The sequence below is a fragment of the Mustela erminea genome, chromosome 1, assembly GCF_009829155.1.
Source record: "Mustela erminea isolate mMusErm1 chromosome 1, mMusErm1.Pri, whole genome shotgun sequence".
NCBI classification, from domain to species: domain Eukaryota; kingdom Metazoa; phylum Chordata; class Mammalia; order Carnivora; family Mustelidae; genus Mustela; species Mustela erminea.
Genome location: NC_045614.1, coordinates 127,703,060 through 127,729,475, shown reverse-complemented (window position 1 = coordinate 127,729,475; position 26,416 = coordinate 127,703,060). Strand labels below are relative to the sequence as shown.

At 35.0% G+C, this 26,416-nt stretch overlaps 1 protein-coding gene across 1 annotated transcript in view; it reads left to right on the top strand.

Moving 5' to 3' along the window:
- Positions 1–26,416, top strand: part of LOC116589932 (EGF-like and EMI domain-containing protein 1) — a 174,379-nt gene that overhangs the window by 143,645 nt on the left and 4,318 nt on the right. Inside the window, 2 exon segments of the mRNA XM_032341671.1 lie at positions 17,576–17,695; positions 19,902–20,024. Coding sequence (XP_032197562.1) covers positions 17,576–17,695; positions 19,902–20,024 — 243 coding nt within the window.

Here is a 26,416-nt window from a genome sequence, read left to right as displayed (position 1 = left end):
ATACAGAAGCCTGAATATACTCTTGCTTTTCATACCACTCACAATTGTTTTACTTCAAATATCTTAAATTCTAAAATGTCTCTTTCTGATGTTTAGCTTATTATTCTTTTATCCATTTCAATTTCCCCTTTTTAATATATTCATACTAGAAATGCCCAACATTTATTGAGTGCCTACGATATTCCAGATACTGAACTGGTTGCTTTATACACATTATTTCACTTAGTATTTACAACAATCCCACGAAATAGTTGTTTTCATGCTTGTTTTACAGATAAGGGACTTAAGGCTCCTAGAAGTCAAGTGATTGTTCCAAGATCACAGAACTACTGGCCTTGGCAGTGACAGGTTGTAAATTTATGTCTCTTTGATCTTTTCTCTATGCCATTTTTAAAATTTAACATATTAAATGTCAACATGAATAGTCTGGGCAATAATTATTATAGCAATTCTGAGGAATAGAATTTTTTTAATAATATACTTAACTTAAAAATGTTTAGTTTCTCATTCCATTGGTATTCTTGTGGCATCTATTAATACTTCGCAAAACAGATAGCCTCCAAGTACCTCAGAGACTGGCATTTGACTACCAGACCTCTTGTCAGAGCTGGCTGCAATTGTGCTGGAAATTGGGTCTCCAGCTGGGCTGGACTGCAGTTAGGAAACATGATTGTAGATGGTGAACTGCCACTGCTGGGATGTGAACCAGACATGAATGTTAAGCAATAGCGTCCACAATTTGCAACCCAGGAACTGTCAAATTGACAGCTAGACTAAACTATGGCAGCATAGGAAGAGGTGGCTAGTTTCTTCATTCAGTCAATACAAAGTCTTATATTGTACTTTGATGAATACAATCTCACTGTCCCATAAACCGAGACGCTGTCAATTATGAATCTCAGTTAGATTCTTAGTGAGCATTTCATGTCTGAGTGCCCTTGCAAGCCTCATAATGACCCTAACTCTAGTTGGTTTGGATTAGCCTTTCAAGTGCACATGCAGTTTATTAAGCATGTAGAAACTCCAACGGCAGTCGTACTTCTCCGCATGAACTAAATAGATTCCTTGAGTTTTATCTAGGACTTAGATGAAAGGGATCCATAATGCTGTGCTAGAAATAAGTCTTGACTCTCTGAGGGACTTGAGCAGTTAGAGTGAGTATATGAAATGAATAATATTAGTAATGAGCAAAACTTGAAAAGAAAACCTAAAGGTTTGGGGGGATATTCTTTCTCTCTTTAAAGATCATGTAACGAATGATTGTTTTATCTAATTTTTGCTTTGAGGATTTATTTCTTTCAGGCTTGAGATAGTCATTTGGTATTTCACCAGATGGAAAATCTGCTTACCTTCCTCCTTATCCTCTCAGACGTAGCATTGTCATTCATTTCTTTGATACAAGGGGTGTTTTTTAAAGCTCCTATTATATGCCAGGCACTGGAGTTGGAAATTAAGAACTCCATATAGAAACAGTTCCCCGCCATCAAGAAGCTCATGATCTAGTGAGGAGATACACGTGCATAAATAAAGAGTGTAGCAGCAAAGCGGTAAAAATGAGCGTAATATATTGCAGGAACCCCAGTGAATAGCACATAATCTAGCCTAAAGAGGTTCAGAAAAAGCTTTTAAGAGAGAACACCTAAATTAAATTTTGGGAGGAGAGTAGGAATGAGTCTAGGGAAGGGAGGTGTCAAGGTCCCAGACACCTTCTACATTGTAGGATTACTGAACTATTAGCCTATTATATTTCAAATCAACAATTAAGGAAGATATTAGGATCTTAGAGTGGATTTTTTTATTGCCATATATCCAACTAATTTTTTTTATTCAGGACTTTTTTTTTAATTTTTAAAGATTTTATTTATTTATTTGACAGAAAGAGACACAGCGAAAGAGGGAAAACAAGCAGGGTGAGTGGGAGAGGGAGAAGCTGGTTTCCCTCTGAGCAGGAAGCTGGATGTGGGGTCTATCCCAGGACTCTGGGATCATGACCTGAGCCGAAGGTAGACACTTAACAACTGAGACACCCAGGCACTCTAGGGACATATATCTTCGATCAGAACTTGTTGCCTAGTAAAAGATCACTAAACCCTCATACATGTAGATGTGATTGTTCAGCCACATGAATGCTTTCTAAACATGAGTATATAAACCTTCTAAGTAGAATCACTTTCTTTCAAGTAACTTTGAAAAGTCAAGAAGTGAGAATCTAGGTAGAGGTAAAATCAAGGGACTCTGACTAATGAATACCTTTAGCAAATACCCTGGGGCCAATGGAGAGGAACATGGAGGTTACCAGCATATATTTTTGAGAAAATGATTTTGGGACAGTGTTACATGGTTATTTGGAGAGGTAGTCATGCTAAAAACAAAACTACCCATATATTTTCCATGGCATTTTTTTTTTTAATTTGACAGAGAGAGAGAGAGATCACAAGTAGGCAGAGGGACGTAGAGAGAGAGGGGGAAGCAGATTCCCCACTGTGCCAAGAGCCAGATGCGGGGCTCGATCCCAGGACCCTGAGATCATGACCTGAGCCAAAGGCAGAGGCTTAACCCACTGAGCTGTCCAGGCACCCCTTCCATGGCATTTTTAATCTGCCTTTAACCATCAAAAGATTGGTCACTGGAAAACCTGAAGAACTATAGTATAGAATCTCTAAGGGAGAAAAAATTCTGGGCTTAAGCTGGAAATTTGTGCCACTGGTTATAATAAAATAACATTTAGCTGCTTCAGTGTACATTTGTGCAGGTTTGAAAAGAGGTTTTTCTTGAGTTCAGAGGTATAAATTGGCTCATATAGTTCAAAGGTAGGTATATGTTTAATTTAGCAAATAAGTCAAGAATATATCTCTGACAGTTTCTTCAATACATATTTTGGAAAACAGAAGTATATGACAAAGTCTCACTAGAGGTTAATATAACCAGCCAAAGTTCTGAATTTTTAAATCATATTTTTACTCATATTTGTTAAAAACATAAATAAGATTTTAAATTGTATTGGGAATACGTAAAATATTTTTTTCACTTAAGCATCTTCCAAAATTATGACTAATAATCAAGTCCTTAAAATGATTTTCAGCCAGAGTTTGAGATGTTCAAGATAAATTACCATGTATTATTTTAAACTGCTGCTAAACTAACATATTTAGTGAAATCCATGCCAACTCATCCATCTAAATTACCTTCTTATTTATGTTCTCCAAGTTACATAGGAAGTGAAAAAGAAACAGCAATTTCTTTTGAGTTTGAATTGCCTTAACTGTGTATAAGCATGCAAAATACTGAGGGATTTAAGATTGCAAAGTCAGCGAAAGATTTTATCCTATGTGGTTTCAGGGCTACCATTTTGAAGCATTATTTAATAAAATGCACATATTTTAATAGTCTTTAATAAAGAGGAAAGAATTATTGAACCAAGAATCAGTAGACCTGGGATTTTACTTTTGACTCTACCACTTATCCACTCAAAATCTTCAGTGTCTTACTATTGAACTTAAATTCGCAAACCCTTACCATGGACCACAGTGTTTTTCACATACAGACAAAGAAGTTTCCTTATTGCTCTTTGAGTAGGCTATATCTTTTCTATCTCAATATCTCAAGACCTCTGCCCCATATTCTCTTTTCCAGTCAGGCTCTCCTCTTCAGCTACTCTCTCTTACATCATCTTGTTTACTTCCTCATTACAGTAATCTGTGATGATTTTTTTTTTTTTTTTTTTTTTTTTTTTTTTTGCTTACTCATAAACTGTCTATCTCATCTGCTGGAAGGAATGAGGAATGTTCTGTGAGGACAGGAACTTGGTCCTATTCAATCTTATTCATCAAGAATCTACCACCATGGATCTACTGAGTGTCATTCAAGGTAACGTGATTTATTAGCAACTTACAGACCAATACTTGAAACCAAATTTTTAATAGTTATATTCTCTTTCCATCAAACTACAGTTTTTGAAGCAGCTTCTATATAGATTATAGACAGATGGTTATATCAAGTTATATGAGTCAGGTCCCTGCTTCCAAGGAATTGTAAATTATTCAAAGAAATAAAATGTGTCCTGTTATTGATCTCTTAAAGTTAAGAAAAGTTATTATAAGAACTGAATGTATGGCATCATCCATCACTTTCCATATTTGCTCTATGAAACACTAAGTTATTGAATTTATTTACAATAAAAAGAATGTCATGGTCAAACAAGCATAGGAAACCTAAATACCCTATCATCTTTTGGATGACCTTAGTCCATTATAGCATATTAAAAGCTCTGAGAAATTCAATCGGAAAACAGCTTTGCTGAATAAGCATTCGCAAGCTTATTTGGAGTTGGAAACTTTTATCATATAACATCTATCATCCCCAAAAACTACTACAGTAAGGAACCCTGTTTGGAAAAAAACTGTCTTTTCAATAATGAAACTGTCATTGTGATCACTGGTAAAGATTTCATGGAAGAGGTGGTCCCTAGAACTGAGTCTTATTAAAAGAAAAAGTCTTAGTCAATCAGGCAGTCAAGATAATGAGGATCTGGGCAAGGAGAGCAAGATACAAGTAAGGTTGTAACCACTGCTTTCTTATGAAAGAAAGTAAGCACGTTGTTTATTCACACTCTTCTTTAAAATGTTAACATTCATTTGTTAAGCAAGTATGTTTGGACGGCTTAGAATAGATGAATAAATAGGATCTGGTATTTCCTATGAATGGGGATGAAAATCCACTGGGATATATACAAAGAATGGAGTACTCCTATCAATTTATTTGTCTTTAATATAGACCACAACCAAACAAAAATAGTCCTTTTTTGTTATTACTTATCTTTTTTTAAACTCAACATTTTAGAGGTACAATTTATATTTAATAAAATGCAACAACTTTAATATTACACACTTAAATGTACACACCATCTAACTACTGCCACAATAAAGATGTGACTATTTCTATCTCTCCAAAAAGTTTTATTTCTTTTCCTAGTTAATCTACTCTTACAATTACTCTATCTTCAGTCTTAGCAACTAATGATCTGCTTTCTTTCAACATAGTTTAGATTTGTGTTTTCTAGAGTGTTGTATAAAATGAATAATTCAGCATGTAGTTATCTTTGTATTCTTTAAAAGCTTAGCCTAATGATTTTGAAATTCATCTATGTTTTTGTGTATATTAGCAGCACATTCACTTTTATTACTGCAGAGTAGTTTATTACAAAGTAAATACCTAGGACTAGAATTGTTGGGCCATAAAGTAAGTGCATATTTAATACTATAAAATGTTGGCAAATTATCTTCCAGGGTTATGCAACTTTATATTTCCACACATGGAATTCTAGGTGTTCTGCTGTCTTGTTAAAACGCAGAACTGTTAGTCAAGACAATATGTAGAATTTCTGAATCTATCTTAAATTAAAGTTATTTTTCTATAGTTTTATTTTTTGTAGTGTTTGTCTAGTACAGAGTAATTCTGGCTTAGTAAAGTGAGTTCAGAAACATTCTTTCCTGTCTACTTTCTTCAAGAGTTTGTATAGAATTACTATAATTTCTTATTTAAACATTTAGGATGATTCACCAGTGAAGCTCTTTGGCTAGAATTTTCTTTGAGAAAAAAATTTTTTTTAATTTTTATTTATTTATTTTTTAAAATTTTATTTATTTATTTGACAGACAGAGATCACAAGTAGGCAGAGAGGTAGGTGGGGTGGGCAGGGGAGGCAGGCTCCCCACTGAGCCTAATGTGGGGCTCAATCCCAGGACCCTGGGATCATGACCGGAGCCGAAGGCAGAGGCTTTAATCCACTGAGCCACCCAGGTGCCCCTGAGGAAAAATTTTTATTTATTAATATAATTTTCAATATTGCCATAAGGCTATTTAAGCCTTCCATCACTTCTTGAGTCAGTTTTGACATACTGCAATGTGCTATTCAAGGTGTTCGCCTGTTTCACATAAACTGTCAAATATATTTGGAAAAATTAATCATAATATCCCCTTATTAATTTGTGTTATATCTTTTATTCTTGCTTAATTTAGAGGTTTGTCAAGTTCTTTGACTTTTAAAATCCAACTTTTCCTTTTATTGATTGTCTCTATTGTTTATTGTTTATTTCACTGGTTTCACTTTATTATTTTTTCCTCTAATTATTTTAGTTTAACTTGCTCTTCCTTTTTTAGTTCCCAAACTTTTAGATCTACTTCTTTTCCCATATGAGTACTGAAAGCTATATGTTCCTTTACACAGTGCTTTAGTTTTCCCCTACACGTTGATAATGTTTATAGTCACTTAAAAATATTTTCTAATTCCTTTGAGTTATGGATAATAAAATTGCATTATTAAATTTCTGTACATTTGAGTAAATTCCAAATGTTATTTTGTATTCTAATTTAAGTCCATTTTGATAAAGAAAATATACTTTCTATATCTGCAGTCATTTTATATTTGCTGAAACTTGGTTTTGGCTCAGAATATTTTGTTTTGTTAAATGTTCTCTTTATACTCAAAAAATGTATATTTGGCAATGATTGACTGAAATTGTTATAAATGTCAATTTAAGTTATTTGGCAGTTGTTAAGTCATGCCTCAGGCCTATTACTATTCTTTTACCTAGCCTGTCTATTATTGGTAAAGGAATATTAAAATCTCCAACTATATGTATGGGTGTATCTACTCCTTTCAGTTATATCAATTTATGCTTCATGTATTTTGAAGCTCTGTTATTAGTTACATACACATTTAAAATGGCTTTGTGTTTTCTTCAAAAATTGATTATCTGATTAGAATGAAATGTCTCTTGTCATACTAATCTACTTTGTCTGCAATCACTTTGTGCAAAACTAATGCAGCCACTAAAGTTTTTTGGTTAATATTATCATAGTATATATTTTTGCCCCTTTAAAATACATATCTTACTCTTTATAGTTAATGTGTTTATTGTAGATAGCACATAGTTGTGTCTTCCTTTTTCCCGAGTCTGAAAAGCCCAATTTTTTTTTGTTGTTATTGTTGAAGATTTTATTTATTTATTTATTTTAGAAAGAAGGAGAGCAGGGGAGGAGCAGAAGGAAAAGGAGAGAGAGAGAACCTCAAGTAGACTCTACGCCAAGTGTGGAACCCAAGGCAAGGCTTAGTCTCATGATCCTGAGATCATCACCTGAGCTAAAATTAAGAGTTGGATATTTAACTGACTGAGCCACCCAGCCAATCCTTATTTTCTCACATGAATATTTAGAGAAATTATATTTATTGTAATTTTCTTTTTTGTAATTTTCTTTTTTTTCAGTGTTCCAAGATTCATTGTTTATGCACCACGCCCAGTGTAATTTTCAATATGGATTTGAATCTGTGAGAATGCTACTTGTTTTCTATTTGTCTCACTTATTCTTTATTCCCTTTTCCTCTTTTCTAACTTCTTGGTTAATTAAAGATTTTTACATCTCATTTTATCTCTGATATTGCTTTATTAGTTATACCTCCTTAAAAATATTATTATTCTAGGATTTATAGTATTTATTATTAACTTATCAAGTCTGCCTTGAAAATATTATTTACTGCTTGATGTATAGTGTTAGAACCTTACAACAATATGCTTGCATTTCCTAATGTTTCACTGCTTAGTAGAATTGTTATATATAAAAAATACAGCTACATTGCTACTATGTTGTTTGCTTTAACCTATACAGATATATATTAGATATATATATATATATATTTTTTAAGATTTTATTTATTTTTCAGAGAGAGAGAGAGACAGAGAGTGCACAAACGGGCAGAGTGGCAAGCAGAGGCGGAGAGAGAAGCAGGCTCCCTGCCAAGCAAGGAGCCTGATGCGGGACTTAATCCCAGGACTCTGGGATTGTGACCTGAGCCGAAGGCAGCTGCTTAACCAACTGAGCCACCCAGGTGTCCCTAGATATATTTTTAAATGACAAAAACTATCTTTATTTTTGTCCACACGTGTATAATGCCTTGCTTTCCTTATTCAATTGTGTAGGTTCACATTTCCATTTGCTGTCCATTTGCTGAATGACTTCTTTCAACATTTCTTGAGTTTTGATCTGTAGTGATAAGTACTTTTAGCTTACTCCTTTTTTTCTGAAAATGTCTTTATGCTTTCTCCTTTTATGTCATATCCACTTTGGCTATGTACTTCTATTTTTTGTTTATTTGTTTGTTTTTATTTTCCCTTAGCTTTTTAAAATGTTCCACTGTCTTCTGTCGTGCATGGTTTCCAACAAGATATATGGAGTTATTTTTTATCTTTTCTTCTTTTGGTAATATAGTTTTGTCCTTGGACTCTCAAAATTTTCTCTTTTTTTTTTTTTTTAAAGATTTTATTTATTTATTTGACAGAGATCACAAGTAGGCAGAGAGGCAGGCAGAGAGAGAGGAGGAAGCAGGCTCCCCGCTGAGCAGAGAGCTTGATGCGGGGCTCGATCCCAGGACTCTGCAATCATGACCTAAGCTGAAGGCAGAGGCTTTAACCCACTGAGCCACTCAGGTGCCCCTCAAAATTTTCTCTTTATCATTGATTTGCATCAATTTGATCATAATGTATTATGGTTCAGTTTTCTTTGTGTTTATCCTGCTTGGGTTCATTGAGACTCCTGGATATATGGGTCAAGTTTACATAAAATTTCAAAAATGTTTAGTCACTATTTTTTCAAATTTTTTTTATTCTTTCTTTTATTCTGAGATTCCAGTTATATGAGATGTTCTTTTCAGTATTTTTTCCACTGGTCACTGAAACTGTTCATTTTGTTTTCATATGGCTTTGCTTTCTTTCACTGAAGTGTGTGTGTGTCTATGTGTGTGAGAGAGAGAGAGAGTGAGTGACTGGCCTCTCCTCCCAACAGACGCTCTGTTCCAGGCCCTGGGCAACCAGGCCTTCCAGCCCTTTGGAGCTCAGCTCATTCCAAACCACCTACTTACCCTCCAGAGTGGAGAGAGTCCACACCCAAAAATCATTTTGACATGACAGCTTTTTACTGGTGACTGTATCAGTCCTCATTTAAACTTGGTGCCTGATGGGGTCAAAGCCTTCAACAATCAAGGCTCTTGGGTGTCTCTCTCTCTCTCTTTTTTCCTAAACAATGTTTATTGAATGAAAGTTATATGTGTAAAGTCAATTCTCTAGTCTTGTTTTTTATAAGAGGTGATTTAGATTGAAGTTCCGCCAAAATATTCATTCATTTAACAGATTTGTTTTGGGCGGGGTTGTTTGTTTATTACCTTTGGTCCTTTTTTCTTTTGAGATAATTTGAGATTCACATAAAATTTTAAAAGATCATATGGAGAGATATCATGTAGCTGTGTCTAGTTTCCTACAATGATGACATTTAAAAAATTATAACACAATATCACAACAAAGATATTGGTATTGATACAGTCAAGACACAGAACATTTTCATCACTTCAAGGATCCCTCATGTTGCCTATTATTAGCCACATTTTCCTTCCTCACCTGTCCCCTTCTTAACTGCAGGCAACTACTAGTATGTTCTCCATTTTATCATGTTGACATTTCAAGAATGTTAGAGAAAAAAATCGAAGAGTATATAATCATTATGGATTTGCTTTCTTCATTCAACATATTTCTCTGAAGATTCATCCAAGTTATTGCATGTAACAGTAGTTCATGCATAGTATTCTATGAACTATATCTTATATATGAATCTATATCCTTAAACATTTCCATCTGGATTGATTCCAGTTTTTAGAGGTTATTAATTAAGATTATATTTTCTAAAAGTGTTTTAAAGATAGTATTATGTTTTATATTTGCATCTGTGATCCAGTTTTAGTTAATTTTTGTGTAAGATATGGGATTTAAACCAGCTTTTTGTTTCAATGATATTTTCTATTTTTTTCTGTTTTCAATTTCATTGCTTTCTGTCATTATTTTCTTCATTCTACTTACTTTGGGTTTATTTTGCTCTTATTCTAAATTCTTGGGGTGGGAGCTTTTAACTTCTTTTTGATATATTTTGTACTATGAATCTGTCTCTTAGCACTGTTATAGGTTTGTCCCCCAATTTTAAAAAAATATTTTGTTTATTTATTTGACAGAGAGAGAGTGCATGTAAGAGAGAGCACAAACAGGGTTGGGGAGGAGGGCAGAGGGAGAGAGAAAAACAGACTCCTCACTGAGCAGGGAGTCTGATGCCAAGCTTGATCCCAGAACTCTGAGATCATGACCAGAGCAAAAGTCAGATGCTTAACTGACAGCCATCCAGATGCCCCTGTTACAAATTTTTATGCTGAATTTTCATTCTTACTCAGTCTGATGCTTTTTTATTTTTCCTTGGGACTTTCTCTTTGACCCATAGATTACATAGAAGAAATGACTTGTTTAGTTTTCATGTGTTTAGAGATTTTCCTATAATCTCTGTTATCAATTTGTCAGTTGATTGCTTTGTGGTCAGAGAATACCTTATATTTAATTTCAATCTAGAAAATTTTTGAGGTTTGTTTTATAGCTTAAGATGTAATCGATGCTGATATATGTTTTTTGGGCACTCAAACTAGAGCGTATCATGCTTAGCGAAATAAGTCAAGCAGAGAAAGACAACTATCATATGATCTCCCTGATATGAGGAAGTGGTGATGCAACATGGGGGCTTAAGTGGGTAGGAGAAGAATAAATGAAACAAGATGGGATTGGGAGGGAGACAAACCATAAGTGACTCTTAATCTCACAAAACAAACTGAGGGTTGCTGGGGGGAGGGGGTTTGGGAGAAGGGGGTGGGATTATGGACGTTGGGGAGGGTATGTGCTTTGGTGAGTGCTGTGAAGTGTGTAAACCTGGTGATTCACAGACCTGTACCCCTGGGGATAAAAATATATGTTTATAAAAAATTAAAAATTAAAAAAAAAAAAAGAATGAGTATTCTGCTGTTGTTGAGTAGAGTGTCAACTAGATCTTGTGGGTTGATGCTGTCCTTGACTTCTATCTTTGATGGTTTTCTGTCTAGTTGTTCCATTATTAATTGGTGAAAGTGTGGTGACATTTCCAACTATAACTGTGCATATTTGTCTCTTTCTCCTTTATGTCCATCAGATTTTGCTTGATATATTTTATAATTCTGTTGTTTGATGCATATGTACCTAGTATTATGTCTTCTTGGTGGATTGACCCTTTTATTATTACATATTGTCCCTTCCATTTCCGGAAATTTTCTTTGCATTGAGGTAGGCTTTATTTGACATTAATATGCCACTCCTACTTTCTTTTGATCAGTTTTTGCATGCTATATATATTTTCCATTATTTTACTTTAGATATGTCTATATCATTATATTTGAAGTGAGTTTCATGTAGACATTATACAGCTGGTTCATTTTTTTAACCCATTATTCAAATCTGGACCTTTTATTTGGTATAGAAGGCCATTTACATTTATGTAATTATTGTTATTGTTTATCTACTATTTCTTTTTTATGTTTATTGTTTTGGGGTTTTTTAAATTTTTCTATATTGTTTTCCTATGGTTACTTTAACATTTATTAGAATTCCATTTTGTTTTATTCATAGCAGTTTTGAGGGAATCTCTTTACATAACTTTTCACAGGTTTACTGGTTCCCTCAGGTATTACATTCTGTATAACTAACTTACCTACTGATGCCATAATTTTACCAGTTCAAGTGAAGTAAAAATCCTTTCTCTTTACTTTTCTCCACTTAAATATATAATTGTTCAAATATTGTTTCTGTGTTCACCTAGAACCACATTAGACAATATTTTAATTTTTGCTTCAGCCATTTAGTGTTATTTAGAAGATTCAAGAGGGGAAGGAAAGTTTATTGGATTTTTTTCTTACTTTTGCTCTCTTTCTCCCTGATATTTTATAATTGGTTTCTTTTTAATCATTTCTATTTAGAAAATTTCCTTTAGATGTTAATTTAGAGTAATAAATTCCCTTAATTTTTCTTTATCTGAGAATGTCTCAGTTTCCCCTTCATTTCTAAAGAGTAATTTTGCTGCATATAAGACTCTGGGTTGTTTTCTTTCATTAGATGAAAAACGTTTTCACTTTCTCCTAGCCGTCCTGATCTCAGATGAAATGTCTATTACTTTACATTTTTCTTAACAAATAAAGTGTTATTTCTCTCTCACTGTATTAAAGATTTTTCTTTTACCTTTATTTTTCAGAAGTTTGACTAGAATGTGTCTTGGTGTGGACTTCTTTGAGTTTAATTTGATTGGGCTCTACTTAGTTCCTTTGATCTATAGATTTACATCTTTTGCCAGATTTGGGAAATTTTCAGCTTTATCTCTTTGAACACATGTTCAGCCCCACCTTATTTTTTTTAGCCTCTAAGATATTAACACTGCCACAATATTTTACACTTGTTATATTTCTGTAGGTCTGTAAGGCTCCATTCTTTTTGTTTCTTTCTTTTCTCTCTTAAAAAAATTTTTTTTTCTAGTCTATTGTTTGTTGTTCAGTTGGGTAATTTCTATTGCTCTATCTTCCAATTCACTGATTCTTTTCTCTGTCCTCTCCATTCTAATATTTAGCCTATCTATTGAGATTTTTCTTTCTCTCTCTCTCTTTTTTAAAGATTTTATTTATTTATTTGACAGAGAGAGAGAGATCACAAGTAGACAGAGAGGCAGACAGAGTGAGTGGGAAGCAGACTCCTGCCAAGCAGAGAGCCCAATATGGGGCTCAATCCCAGGACCCTGAGATCATGACCTAAGCTGAAGGCAGAGGCTTAACCCACTGAGCCACCCAGGTGCCCCTCTTTTTTTTTTTTTTTTTTTTAAGATTTTATTTGTTTATTTGAGAGAGAGAGCATGAGTTGGGGGTAGGAGCAGAAGGAGGCAGAGAAGCAGACTCCCTGCTAAGCAGGCAGCCTTACACAGGGTTTGATCCCAGGACCCCAAGATCATGACCTGAGCTGAAGGCAGACGCTTAACCCACTGAGCCACCCAGGTGCCCCTCTATTGAGGTTTTCAGTTGTTGTCTTCTTCAGTTCTCAAATTTCTATTAGGTTATCCTTCAAATTTTCTATTTCTTTGCTGAGACTCTATTATTTCATTTGTTTCAAGCATGTATGTAATTGCTCATTAAAATAATTTTAGTTGGCTTGTTTAAAATCTTAGATAATTCTAACATCTCTAAAATCTTGGTGTTGGCATTTCTTGATTCATTTTTTTCAATCTTTTTGAGATCTTCCTAGTTCTTGGTATAATGAGTAATTTTCTACTGAAGCTTGGAAATCCTGCTTATTATGTTACTAGACTCTGGATCTTATATAAACCTTATATTTAGATGCTTTCCTTTGACACTACTCTGGAAGGGGAAAGAGGGTGGAGGAAAACCACTTTTACTGCTCACTGTGAGTAGAAGTCCAAGTGTACCACCACCTGACTTCTAATGACTCACAAGTAGGAAGTGTATGCCTCCTTACTTCTGTGCAGGATCCAATTCTAGCTCTCTACTGGTACCACTTGGCCAGGAGGTGTAGGTGTGCCTTTTTACTCTTTTCACGTGGCTTTCATAGACATCATGCTAGGGTGGCCTCATTATCAGATTGTGGTGGAAATCTTGACTCTCTGATTTGCCTCCTCTGATGTCACCCCAGTGGGAAGGGGAAAAGAAATACCCAATTACAGCCTGTTGAGGGGGAAAGTCTAGGTTCTCCCTTCAGTCAGTGGTGTTATAGGTGCGGATTTTTTTTCTGTGGTGTCTGGCTATAGCATGCCAGTCATTTTCTGAAAGTTTTCTGTCTTGTTAAACTGTCATTTTCCTAATCCTTTGACTAGAGAATCTCTTTCCAGAATTCGAATTATCCTCTATCCTCTATCCTGCTATCCTCTGCTTAATATTGCTCAACTGGTCACCAGACTTCTTTATTTAAATTGCTTAGTCCTTTTTTTTCTGTCTGCTCTTCATTTGGGATAATTTATACTGCCAAGTTTTTAGTTCAATAATTTTCTAATTATGTAATCTGCTGATAATACCAGTTAGTGAACTTTCTATTTCAGATTTTATATCCCTCTGCTCTAGAAGATCCCTTTGGTAGTTTTTTTTAATGCCTTCTATTGTTCTTCTCATTAAATGCATATTTTTCTTTAAACCATGAGGCATATTAAATTTATTTATAGTGCTATTTTAATGTCCTTATCTGCTGATATCATCCTCTCTATTATTTCTGTTTTTATTAAATGAATTTTCTCCTGAATATGGGTTATATTTGATTATACTTTCACATGTTTATTAACCTTTTATGGGATTTTGGACATTATTCATTTTACATTGTTGAATGCTAGCTTTTGTTCTCCTTTAAAAAGTATTGCGCTTTCTTTCTGGATGCCAAGCTAAGTTACTCACAGATCAGTCTGATCTGTCAAATGCTGTTTTGAATGTTAGGGTAAATCTAGAATAAACTTTACTCTGAGTTCTACTATTGGTTCTACTATTGAGTCATGGTCCTTTGGGGATCTTTACTGAAGCTACAATATGTTAAACAATATCTCCCCACTCTGGCTGCTAAGAACTGATTCCTGGCCCTCTGTATGCTTTGGAAATTGTTTGGCTTACAGCTTCCTTAATTCTTCTTTGTTCTTGCTTGGCCTCATGGAGATTTACCCTGTCTAGATATGCAATAATATTTAGTCAAAGATTCAAGAGGATCAGTGTACAGATTTCTGGAGTGTTTTGTATTTTTGTTTTTGTTTTTTCTCTCTATATAACACTCTCTTCCCCACCTCTGTCTGCCCCTTCTAACACTCCACAGATTCTAATTTCCTTGATAATCATGAGCTCTGATTTGTCTCTTTAATTTAGCAGGATCATTGAGCTCTCTTTTGGTTTCTCTTTCTGTGCTGTAACCCAGAAATGGTCTCCAGCAAAACCCAAAACAATAATTTAGCTTACTTTTTTTTCTCTTCACTCAGGGTTCCCATTCTTGTGCTGTTTATTGTCCAATACCTACAGTTGTTTCATGTATTTTTACTCTAGTTTTTTAGTTGTTTATGGTAGAAGGTAAACCCAATCATGGTTACTCTTTCATGATCATGAGCCGAATTTGAATAGGTCCCATTTAAGTGCTACTATAAAAGGGTACTCTACACAAAAAACATCATAAATTTGACTGGAAATATTACTGTGTCCCACATGCTACTTTTAAATGTCCTTCTGTGTCCTGCAGTTGAGAATAAAAATTGTAAGTTTTACCAAATTCTACATTATAGAAGTTTTGCTTTATAGTTCTTCTATGCTTAAATCAAGTGGCTTAAGACTACAGTTACAATCAGTCCCTGAAACAAAAGGGACCTCTGATAGCAGTAAGGCTTACTATAGGGAGTTTATATCTAGTCAGTTTCTGGAGGAGTAAACCTTATTTGGAGACCCGGGCATCAAGAAGGCACTAGGGCAATATATGATTAAAGTACATTTAGAAAAGAGGTTCCCAGAGACAGTGGCTAATGAGAAGAACATATCGAACATCACTGCAATCTACTTTGTAATTTTGTATCTGGTGGGAATGACCCCTCATTTTCCAGAGTTCTGAGAAGTTATCTATTCCATTGCCCTGAGAGTTGGTAGTGGGCAATATAAATTAAATAAATTAAATTTCTGTTATTAATGTAGCTACATAGTATCTTAACTTGTGACAAAACATACAGATGCAATAAAGAAAACAAAACAAAAAATGTCTATCAAATTTTATTTTGTGTGAAGTTGGGGGACACGCTAATTCTGCAGTGTGTTTTACTCAAATATGAGAGTTTCTTAGAAAGCTCATACTGGTAAGAAGTAACATAAGGAGAAAGGGAACATGGAAGTGTAAAAAAAGAAGGAAGGTAAAGATTTGTATATAAATTAATGAAGTAGATGATAGAGAAACAAGAAAGAAAATTAATAAAACCAAAAGTTGTTTTTAAAAAAAGGTCAACACAGTTGACAAACTTTTGGCTAGATTGGCAAAGGAAAAAAGAGAGAAGACTCAAACGACTAAGATCAAAAGTGAAAGAGTAAACATCACTGCTGACCCTAGGATATTTTTTTTTTAAAAAGAGAAATGAGAAGGTAATACTAGGCACAACTGAATCACAACAAATCACATAGTTTAGATGAAATGAAAAAATTCCTAGAATGACAATTACTGCTGGAATTAGATTCTGAAAAAAGTAAAAATCCAGTTAGATTTATCATAAAGAGATAAAATTAATAATTTTGAAGCTCCCCAAAAAGAAAATCTCAGGCCCAGATAGTTTCAATGGTGAATTATACCAAATATTTTAGAATTATTCCATATTTTTTTTTACAAACTCTTCAAAAATATAAAAGAGAAAAGAACACTTCCCAATTCATTCCCTGAAATCAGAATTACCCTGATACCAATACCAGACAAACATATCACAGGAAAGAAAACCACAGACAAACATGTTTTATGAATGTAGATGTAAAAATCCTAAACAAAATGTTAGGAAACCAAATCCAACAACATATAGAAGGATTATATACCATGATCCAGTAAGATTTATCTCAGGAAAACAAGGTTAGCTCAACATCTGAAAGTCAATTAATACTATATACCATATCAATAGAATTAAGTACAAAAACTACATGATTATCTCAATAGATGTAGGGAAAAAAAAACAACAAACACTTGACAAAATCCAGCATCTTTTTATGATAAAAGAACTCAACAAACTAGAAATAGAAAACTACATCCTCAAGCTGATAAAGAGAACCTGTGAAAAACACACAGCTGCAGTGCCTGGGTGGCTCAGTGGGTTAAGCCGCTGCCTTCGGCTCAGGTCATGATCCCAGGGTCCTGGGATGGAGCCCCACATCAGGCTCTCTGCTCAGCAGGGAGCCTGCTTCCTCCTCTCTCTGCGCCTGCCTCTCTGCTTACTTGTGATCTGTCAAATAAATAAAAATAAAATCTTTAAAACACACACACACACACACACACACACATACAGCTAACATTATACTTAATAGTGAATCCTGAAGGCTTTCCCCCTAAGATCAGAAAGAAGCTAAGGATGTCTGTTCATGCCACTTCTATTCAGCATTACACTATAGGTTCTACAGAAGGTTCATTTCAGCCTGGAAAATCTGACATGTATTCCATCTCCATGATAGCTACGGCTAAGACTCTCCCATGTTGCTTCAGCCTGACTTTTCCTCACACTGTGGTTGTTTATCCAAAAGCAAAAGTAACCCAGAGGAGGTTTTTGCCTTTTAGGATGCCCAAAGGAGTAGAGAGGGTTGAGAGAGAAGGCGAAAATGAAAAAGGGTATGATATATAGAGTTCATGCTGATTCTGTTGAACTTTGGGTATCAGAGGGCAGAAGCCATGCTTTTGAGAAGAGTGAATTAAAGTAATTCTTCTTTTGGCCCTAATCCATGTTTGTATTTGTTTAGATTTTGGAGTTGAAATCACAAAATGGGAAATTTTTTGTGGAATCAGTTCCATCTGAAAGTGAGAAAAGACTTTCCAGAGTCCTTACCATCTTTATATGAGAAACCCCATGGTCCCAGTGTCCTCTTTACCTTCTCCACCCTTCCACTTTGTATATCTTTCTGAAGTTAATGAATTATAAACTTTCACTGTTTAATTGCTTTCAGAGATGGATCCCTGCACAGGTGGGAATGGATGTGCCCACATCTGTCAGAATGAGAATGGTGTGACCAGGTGTGTCTGTTGCCCAGGGTACCAGTTGTCTAACGACAAAAAGGCCTGTGGAGGTAGGAGGTTGAAACTGATGGCTTAATTGTGTAATTGTTTGATATTTTGTGGTAATTCAGTTTTGAATAGTCAGAACAGCTAGGAGAAAGATGTTTTCATTTATGCTTTAAAAAGAACATTTATATTCTTATTTGATTGTTCTGAAAGGTATTTTTATGAAACTATGAAAACTCAGTGAAATTTCTAGTTACCAAAAAAATGGTCTGGTATAATTTCAGAATTAATGCCTTTTGTTTTCTGTTTCTCATTATGAAGTGAATTCCAGAATTAATATTCAAAATCTTCCATAACTACACAGGGAGTTTTTTTTATTATAGCCTACAGAAGGTGGGGGATAACCTTTGAAATGCAAGTATGTGCAAATGAGTGTTCTCAGAAGTTAGAAATAATTAAAACCAAAAAGAAAGAAACTATAAATACAAGGTTACATATTTCTTTTTCCTAGAAATAGCAAAACAGACATATTTCAATTCAAAGATGAAAGTGACAAATTACTCCATAACCAGAGCTAATAACTGAAATCATTCCTGTGGGACAGTCTTTGTTTTATTAACTTCGGAGAAATCACAGAATCCTTCATTTTTATCATGACATTTTCATGAAGTGAGAAAGAGTTTATTTGGATTAATTATGAAAATACCAAAATATTTTCTGACTTATGAGATGGATAAACACTTTGAGAAACTGAAAAAGAATTAGATACAAAAATTACTGTTTAGGGGCACCTGGGTAGCTCAGTTGATAAGCGTCTGCCTTTGGCCTAGGTCATGATCCAGGGTCCTGGAATGGAGCATCAGGAGCATCAGGCTCCCTGCTCTGTAGGAATCCTGCTTCTCCCACTCCCCCTGCTTGTGTTCCCCCTCCCTCTCTCTCTCTCTCTCTCTGTGTCAAATAAATAAATAAAATCTTAAAAAAAAAATTACTGTTTAGTTGTTTTTTTTTTCTTTAAACCAAAACTAAGATACAATTTTCTGCTGATTGTGTTCATATACTTTTGTGACAGAGAACATTTCTGCTTTGGTCCTCTTTTCGCATAGCTTTTGCTTAACTTTTCTGGCACAGAATAGGATCTTACCAAATATTTGTGGGAAATTGACCAATATATACATATATGTATAGATATGTGTGGAGATAACACACAGGATAGTACAGGAGGAAGTATGAGTCAGGAAAAATGATGTTGAGACCTAGCGACATGAAGGGAGGGAGCAGAGACTACTTGAGTTATAGAAAGAAGTTGCACTGAGGGGAGCCTGGGTGGCTCAGTGGGTTAAGCTGCTGCCTTCAGCTCAGGTCATGATCCCAGAGTCCTGGGATAGAGCCCCGCATCGGGCTCTCTGCTCAGCAGGGAGCCTGCTTCTCCCTCTCTCTCTCTCCCTCTCTGCCTGCTTCTCTGCCTACTTGTGATCTGTCAAGTTAATAAATAAAGAAAAAAAAAATCTTAGAAAGAAGTTGCACTGAATGGAACTGGCTCTCAGTGTCAGGAGAAAGAGAGGGCATTCTTTTTTAAATGGCACTGCCCCATGGCATTCAGGTAGAGCATACGCCATGGATTGCTACATATGAAGACCCCAATTCTCCCTTGTCCACATGTCCTGTTTACCTTAAATCAGGGAGATACTATCTTTGGTTAAGAATGTGTTATATATGACTGGGGCACCTGAGGGGCTCAACTGATTCAGTGTCTAACTCTTAGTTTCAGCTCAGATGATCTCATGCGACATGAGGTGGAGCTCCACGTGGGGCTCTGTGCTCACGGAGAGTCTACTTAAAGATTCTCTCCCTTTACCCCTCCCTCCATTTATGTGTGTATGTGCCTTTTCTCTCAAATAAATAAATAAATAAATAAATATTTAAGAGGAAAGGAGAATGTGATGTATATTTCCAAAGGCAAATTACAATGACTTCTACCTGTATTATTAGGGGAAAGATAGAGTATATTTTTTAGTTATTTCCTTTTCTTTCTCCCAATTAATAAATATTAGTAGGTTCTCATAGATAGAAGCGTTTGAGAGCATCAGACCAACATTTAAATCAATATCATTAGCAGTTAGTTTACTTGCAAATATGGTACTTATGTGGTATTTTACTGTTATGCTTGATGTCTAGGGTTGAAAGAAAGAAAATCAGATAATTTTTATAATTTACAGATAAATCTTAATTTGAGTTCTAAAGACATAGCTGCTGTATATCTTTTTTCTACAGATATGAATAAGCATACTGAAGGGCTGGCTCCCTGCAGCCATCACTGTGGGAACACAATGGGTTCTTTCATTTGTGCCTTCCACCCTGGCTTTGAGCTGGAAGCTGATGGAAAGCAGAGTTCCAGTAAATGGCAGCAAAAGAAGCCCACAAAATGTGTAGCATTTTATAACTATTAAACAAGAATAATAATAAAAAAAAAAGAACCACATTGGATAAGTTATCAAAGCAGAAGCTCCTGAAAATGTTTTCCATGGGGGTGGGTAAGAGTGGGATCTTAGAGAATCAATTATCATATGGTCTCACTTACTTGTGGAGCATAAGAAATAACACGGAGGACATTCAGAGAAGGTGTTAGGAGAAGGGAGTTGGGGGAAATCAGAGAGATTTCCATGAGAGACTGTGGACTCTGAGAAACAAACTGAGGGTTTTGGAGGGGAGGGGTATGGGGGCTATGGGTGAGTGGTGGTGGGTAGTAAGGAGGGCACGTATTGCATGGAGCACTGGGTGTGGTGCATAAACAATGAATCTTGGAACACCGAAAAAATAAAATTAAATTAAAAAAAAAAAAAAGAATAAACAGATCCAGCAAGCTTGTTGGTGGGGGGGGGGGAGTGGGATCTTAGAAGTCTCACACCCTCATTGCAGTTTGAGGAAACAAGGGCCCAGAATTGATAGAAAACATTCGGCATAATAAACCACAATGTAGATAGCAAGGACTGTCTCAGGTCTTGTGACTTGGGGCTCTTCTGGACCCACAGCTATCCTTTGTGAAGAGTCTGCCTACCTTCATCATCTCTGTTATGCAATATTTATTGAACACTAATAGCTCCAATGTAAAACTCAAGGAGTCTAGAAGTACCACACCTGACACATTGGATACTCTAATGCGTACGTTTCCCGTCAGCCCTTCTCACTTTCCTGTTTCTGTTCATTTCCAGCGCACCTCTTCTCACTGCATTCTTATGCCCATTCTCACTGCGTTCTCTTTCACTGGCTCATCCCTCTACCCTTCTCCTTCTTTTTTCTCAAAACAAAATGATCCTTGTCATCTAACCTTAGTCTTTCCTCACCTAGCCTCAGTTATGCAATTTAATATATCTCTTATAAAAAGAGCTATATATATTAAATTTTATAAATATATTAAATATAAATATATTAAATATATAATAATATAAATATATTAAATATATAATAATATATATAAATATATTAAAATTTTACCATGCTGAATTATTAGCTGCTATTAATAACTATTGCAGCTATTTTGTTTTTATGTCTTTTCCTTTGGTCCACTGCTTAAACTTTAGATAAATAATACACTCCACAGTTCACTAAGTTTAAAACTATCTGATACAAATTCCCTCCAATTCTATGTTCTCAACTTCAGTATTTCCCAAATGCTTCTTCTTCCCTCTGTTTTCAAATGACAGAATTTTTTTTTCTTATTTCTTTGGCCGATTTCTCCACTTCTGCTTCTCATGTAATCATGGTATGTCAACAATACATTTTATTTCATCTTTAGACCCTACCTTTCTCTTAGTGACTTCTTACCTTCTTTCTCTACTTCATGTTTATACCTTAGAGGCAAATTGTTGTGTTCAAACACAACCATGTTAACCAGTTTTACTTTAAATTTAGGACCATAAATTTGAAATGATTATGCAGCATGACTGGACCAATCTATACTATCAGAATAGGTCTATTTACATTCTCAACAAAATGAATGCTTACACCTTCTCTTTCTTTTCCAAATTTTTACACCTCCTCCCTTTTGCCTTTGTTCTCACCTTGTTTCATACATCATCAAGGAAGAGGACTCAAATAACAGTCAAGTTAACAATTGACTGAAAATACCCCCATAGAATCTCATGAAAAAGATTTCACCACTGTTAATATAAAGGACATGGTCCTAGGACTACCAAAGGCCATCTTCTCTACTATACTTCAGATTCCATTCTCTCTTGTTGTCTCAATATCTTTGCTATTGATTGCAGTTATTTAACGGCTCATTCTCATCAGCATGTCAACTTGGTCCCGTATCTCCTATCTTTAAGGTACCCTCCTATGAGCCTACTCCTTACTGCAGTTTCAATCTGATCCCCTACACATCAAAATTTTTCATCACTTACCCATTGTTCCCTCCTCTTCTTGCACTCTCTCATTGTCCCTGAAAATCAGATCTCCATCTCTACCCAACCATAATCACAGGTAACTTCCCTCTTGCCAGACAGCTTATCAACATCTCTGGTTTTTATCTTAGGGAACCTCTCAGCAGCATTCAACACACTGGATTAACCCCTGTTTTTCTTGAAACACTTTCCTTCTCATTCATGTTTTCACACTTTCCTGGTTTTCCTCTCTATCCCTGCCCCCTGTCTCAATGTCCAACTTATATTTCATTTCTCTTGTTCCTTTAACTACATGTGAATATATCAAAATATGTACTCAACATCTCCACTTGCTTGACTGATAGACATTACAAACTTGGCAGGCCCCAAACAGAATTGCTGGTTTCCAGTTTCAGTTCCAAAGATGCTCTTCCCAGTTCACACCTTAGGGAACTATAAATTCAATGTCAAAGACAAAAACTCAATGACACAAAATTAGTAAGTGCCAGCTCTGAGACTTGAACCGGGGTCTTTAGGCTCCAAACACACTGTCCTTTCAACTTTCTCATGTGTTTGTCTATGTCGTATATCTACTTATCAATTTAATCAAGGATGAAGAATAATGATAGTGATAGAATAAATAATTGTGTGTTCTTCTTTAAGATTTCTCATGAAGAGACATTCTTAAGGTCACTAAATTCTCCATGCTCTTCCGCTGCACAAAATACTATGTTTCTTTAATGCTTGGATTGTTAATGTAGCTTTGAGGCCTGATGGTTTATTTCTGTTGCTTAAAGACAAGGCAGTTTTGCTATGCTGATATTTGTCTTTTAAAGAGCAAACTAAATAAGACAGGGGAGAAGAATTAACTACTAATTAGGATACAACTTCTAAGTGAATCTTTTCTCCCAGTGCCCTGAGGAGTCCTTTCAAGCAGAAATGTGGATGGGTTTTTCTTTCTTATTAATATTTTGACTTTTCAATGCAGCCAGGGGTTTAAGAGATGAGTATACCTTACAAGTGTATAAAATAAAATCTCTTGCAATCTGACTGTGCATTTTCCGTTATCATGAAAGAGGGGGCCATTATTGCTAATGACTTATGAGGTACAGGCTTTCTGCAGAATTTACTTGGGAAAGCAATTTGCCCCAGAGTTGAATACATTTGGTAGAAGTATATTTTTACATTTATGTCCCTTATGTGACTATTTGGCTAAGTTCTTTATGTAGCTCTCACCAGACCTCAATATTTACTAACTGACATAGAAAACTTTCGTGGTAAAAACTGGTGTTTTAAGTTGCTTCAAAACCTGTAGGTGGAGTAAGTGTTTTCAGAACATGGTGATGTTTACGAATGAATTATGTGTCCTTCAGATAAAAGTACATTCTAGGAAAAGATTGTCCTACCTTTTCCCTAGGAAAACAATATTTTGGACTTATATAATTTCTCCTCAGAGGCTCTCAAACCCTGTATAACATAAACATTAAATCTCCGTGGAGTGCTATAAATGAACTGTTACTATTTTGTGATTAGAAATGGGAAGATTTATAAAAAATTAAAAATTTTTTAAAAAATGAAAATAATAAATAAATCTCCTTAATTCTGTAAAAAAAAAAAAAAGAAATGGGAAGATTACAGATCCAGCATGGTTAAGCCCTACCCCCAAATTATCAAGCAGTGTATAGTTGAACTTAAATTCTATACATATTTAACGTATATTTAATATGTTGAGTAGTAACGATTACTACTGCGAGAAACTAAAAGGATTATTTTTTAAAGTTTTTTTTAAGTATATATATATATTTAAAGTAAGTTGGTTGAAGAATTATTTACACCTGTATCAAGAACACAAAATCTCAGCTTACTTCTAATGGGCAATTATAGATGTAAGTATGCACTTTTTAGTCCCATGCATTTTTTAATAAGCTTACAACAGTGTAATTTATATTTAAATTAAATTACCACCAGCAGTCCTAGAACTACATTGTCCGCAGGAAATAACAAGAATATGACCCAAAATTTAAAATGTCTCCCTAAAGAGTATATGTTAACGTATTGTAAAAATATCAGTTCTCTTCATTATTTCAATCTTTCCTTTAGGTTTCTAATTTTCCTCTGTGCTAAAGTAACTGTTTCTAAACCGAAAGGAGTTCTTATTTTCAATAATAACTTGATTAACATAATCCTTCTTTTGTTTATTCAATCACTTAAAACCCATTTTAGAACATCTGTTATGAGTTCAGTAATGCAAGATGATGATAGCACAGGAGGAGGAGCACAATGACAGGGATGGGCCCTGCATGCTCTGGGAGCACATAAGACAGCTGCGTACTGTAGAGTAGAGGCTGGGGATCAGGGAGGGTCTGTGCTATTACTGTACAGGAACTATGGCAGATATCTAGGTAGTTTGAATGGTAGTATAGACCTTCAAGGAGTGCCACAGTCACAAGCGCCCTCACCCTGTTCTTTCCTGTCTCTCTTCTTCAGGTGTTAAGAATGTAAGGAAAGAACCAATGTGGACACTCTCATTAAGAAGAGGTTTGTCCAAGCAACACAAATGAAGAACAATAGTGGTCAATGGTGAAAATAGCAGAGTACCCAAATTCCATATTTTTAAAAGATTTTATTTATTTATTTATTTATTTATTTATTTATTTATTTATTAAGAGAGCAGGGGGAAGAGCAGAGGGAAAGGGACAAGCAGACTCTGTACTGAGAGCGCAGAGCCTGATGCCGGCACAGGATCTCACAACCCTGAGATCATGACCTGAGCTGAAATCAAGAGTTGGATGCTCAACCAACTGGGCCACCAAGGCAACCCACCAATTCCGTATTTTAACATTGATTTGAATCATTCTTTATTTCTCATTTCCTCATAAGAATATGATGGATTATAGTGCCTGTGTGCCCAGGATAGTTGGTATCCATATGATGAGACCTAAGTCCCCCCAAATGCTTCCAATTAGTAGCATGTACTGGGATCAGCAAATTGTTTTTCAAAGTAATCATATGTTTATATAGTAAGCGATGCTCATGAGCATCAAAGCTGATTAGCACATCAGCATGATACTAGTTACATATGATCAGCTCATTCATTGCTTTTGTGTTCCCGCTTTTGTTCTAAAGCTATTTTTAACAGTATTTTCATGTACTTATAGCCTCTAAAAAGGACAGATAATAACATACCATTAGCTGGAGAACAGATGTGTCAATTGGCATACAACCTATTTGCGTTCTGATCATTGATTCAATATGCATATTTTTTAATATCCTAGAAATACTATGAATTCCCGAGGTAACTGTCTTTCAGCAAGAGTGTAATAACCACTGGTGGACTCATTACTTTTCTGAATCACTTCATCAATTTAACATTATTTACAGGTTTATTAGTATTTCAATGTGGTATACTCATTTACAATGACTAATAGTTCTTAGACTTTTATTTTTATATGTGTAGAGTGTTGATAAATTTCCAATGAAGTTTGTCATCCTCTTAACAGAGAATGTACCCATTATTGACAGATATTCAGGTTTCTCTGTTGTTATGCTAATAACTCTCTTTTGTTTGTTTTGGAAAGGGTTTGTATTGGAAATTGTCAATAGCTGTGAAAAGAACAATCATGGTTGTTCCCATCATTGTGAACATGTACTTGGGCAGGGAGGTGGGGGGATTTTTCCTGCAACCGTAGATACCAGCTTAATTCAGATGGGAAAGCAGGCATAGATAATGTATGATAAATGTCATCTTCAGAATTTGCCCAGGATTCATTTAGCCCTTTCCTCTCTAATACATACTTACAACTGTAATATGAAAATTGCAAGAAGTAAATGGAATGGTATCTCTGGCTACTGGACAAATGCAAAAGAAAGATTACTTGACAGAAGACATCATTACCTTTAGACAGTTACTTTGAAGTTAAAGGAGATTTGAAACACGCTAACAAAATATATGGATTTAATAGTTTATGTCATGAAAATATTGCAAGGCCTACCAAACATGTAATGTAATTTGTAATTCAAACAACACACATACCCTACTCTACCTCAAGCAGAAACTAAACAATCTGCATTGATTTTTAACTTGGTGATGATTTGGGTGCATGTTCAACTTTGATATGGCAAGTAGCTACATTCTAAAAGAAAACTCTAAAAGATACTATTCTTTGGAAATCCAAATTCAAACCCATTCTTAGTGTATAACTTTTCCAACATATTATTAGAACTTTTATCATATGGGAAACTAAGAATAAACTCCACCCTAACATTGTTCCATATGAAATGTTTAATCTAGAGCTTCTGAGAAAAAAGAATATCTGCTAAAAATAGGGATAGATTGTATTACCATGTGTTTTGGTTCAGAGAGGACCTATAAGCCCTAAAGTGATTTGCCATTATTCAGGAATTCTG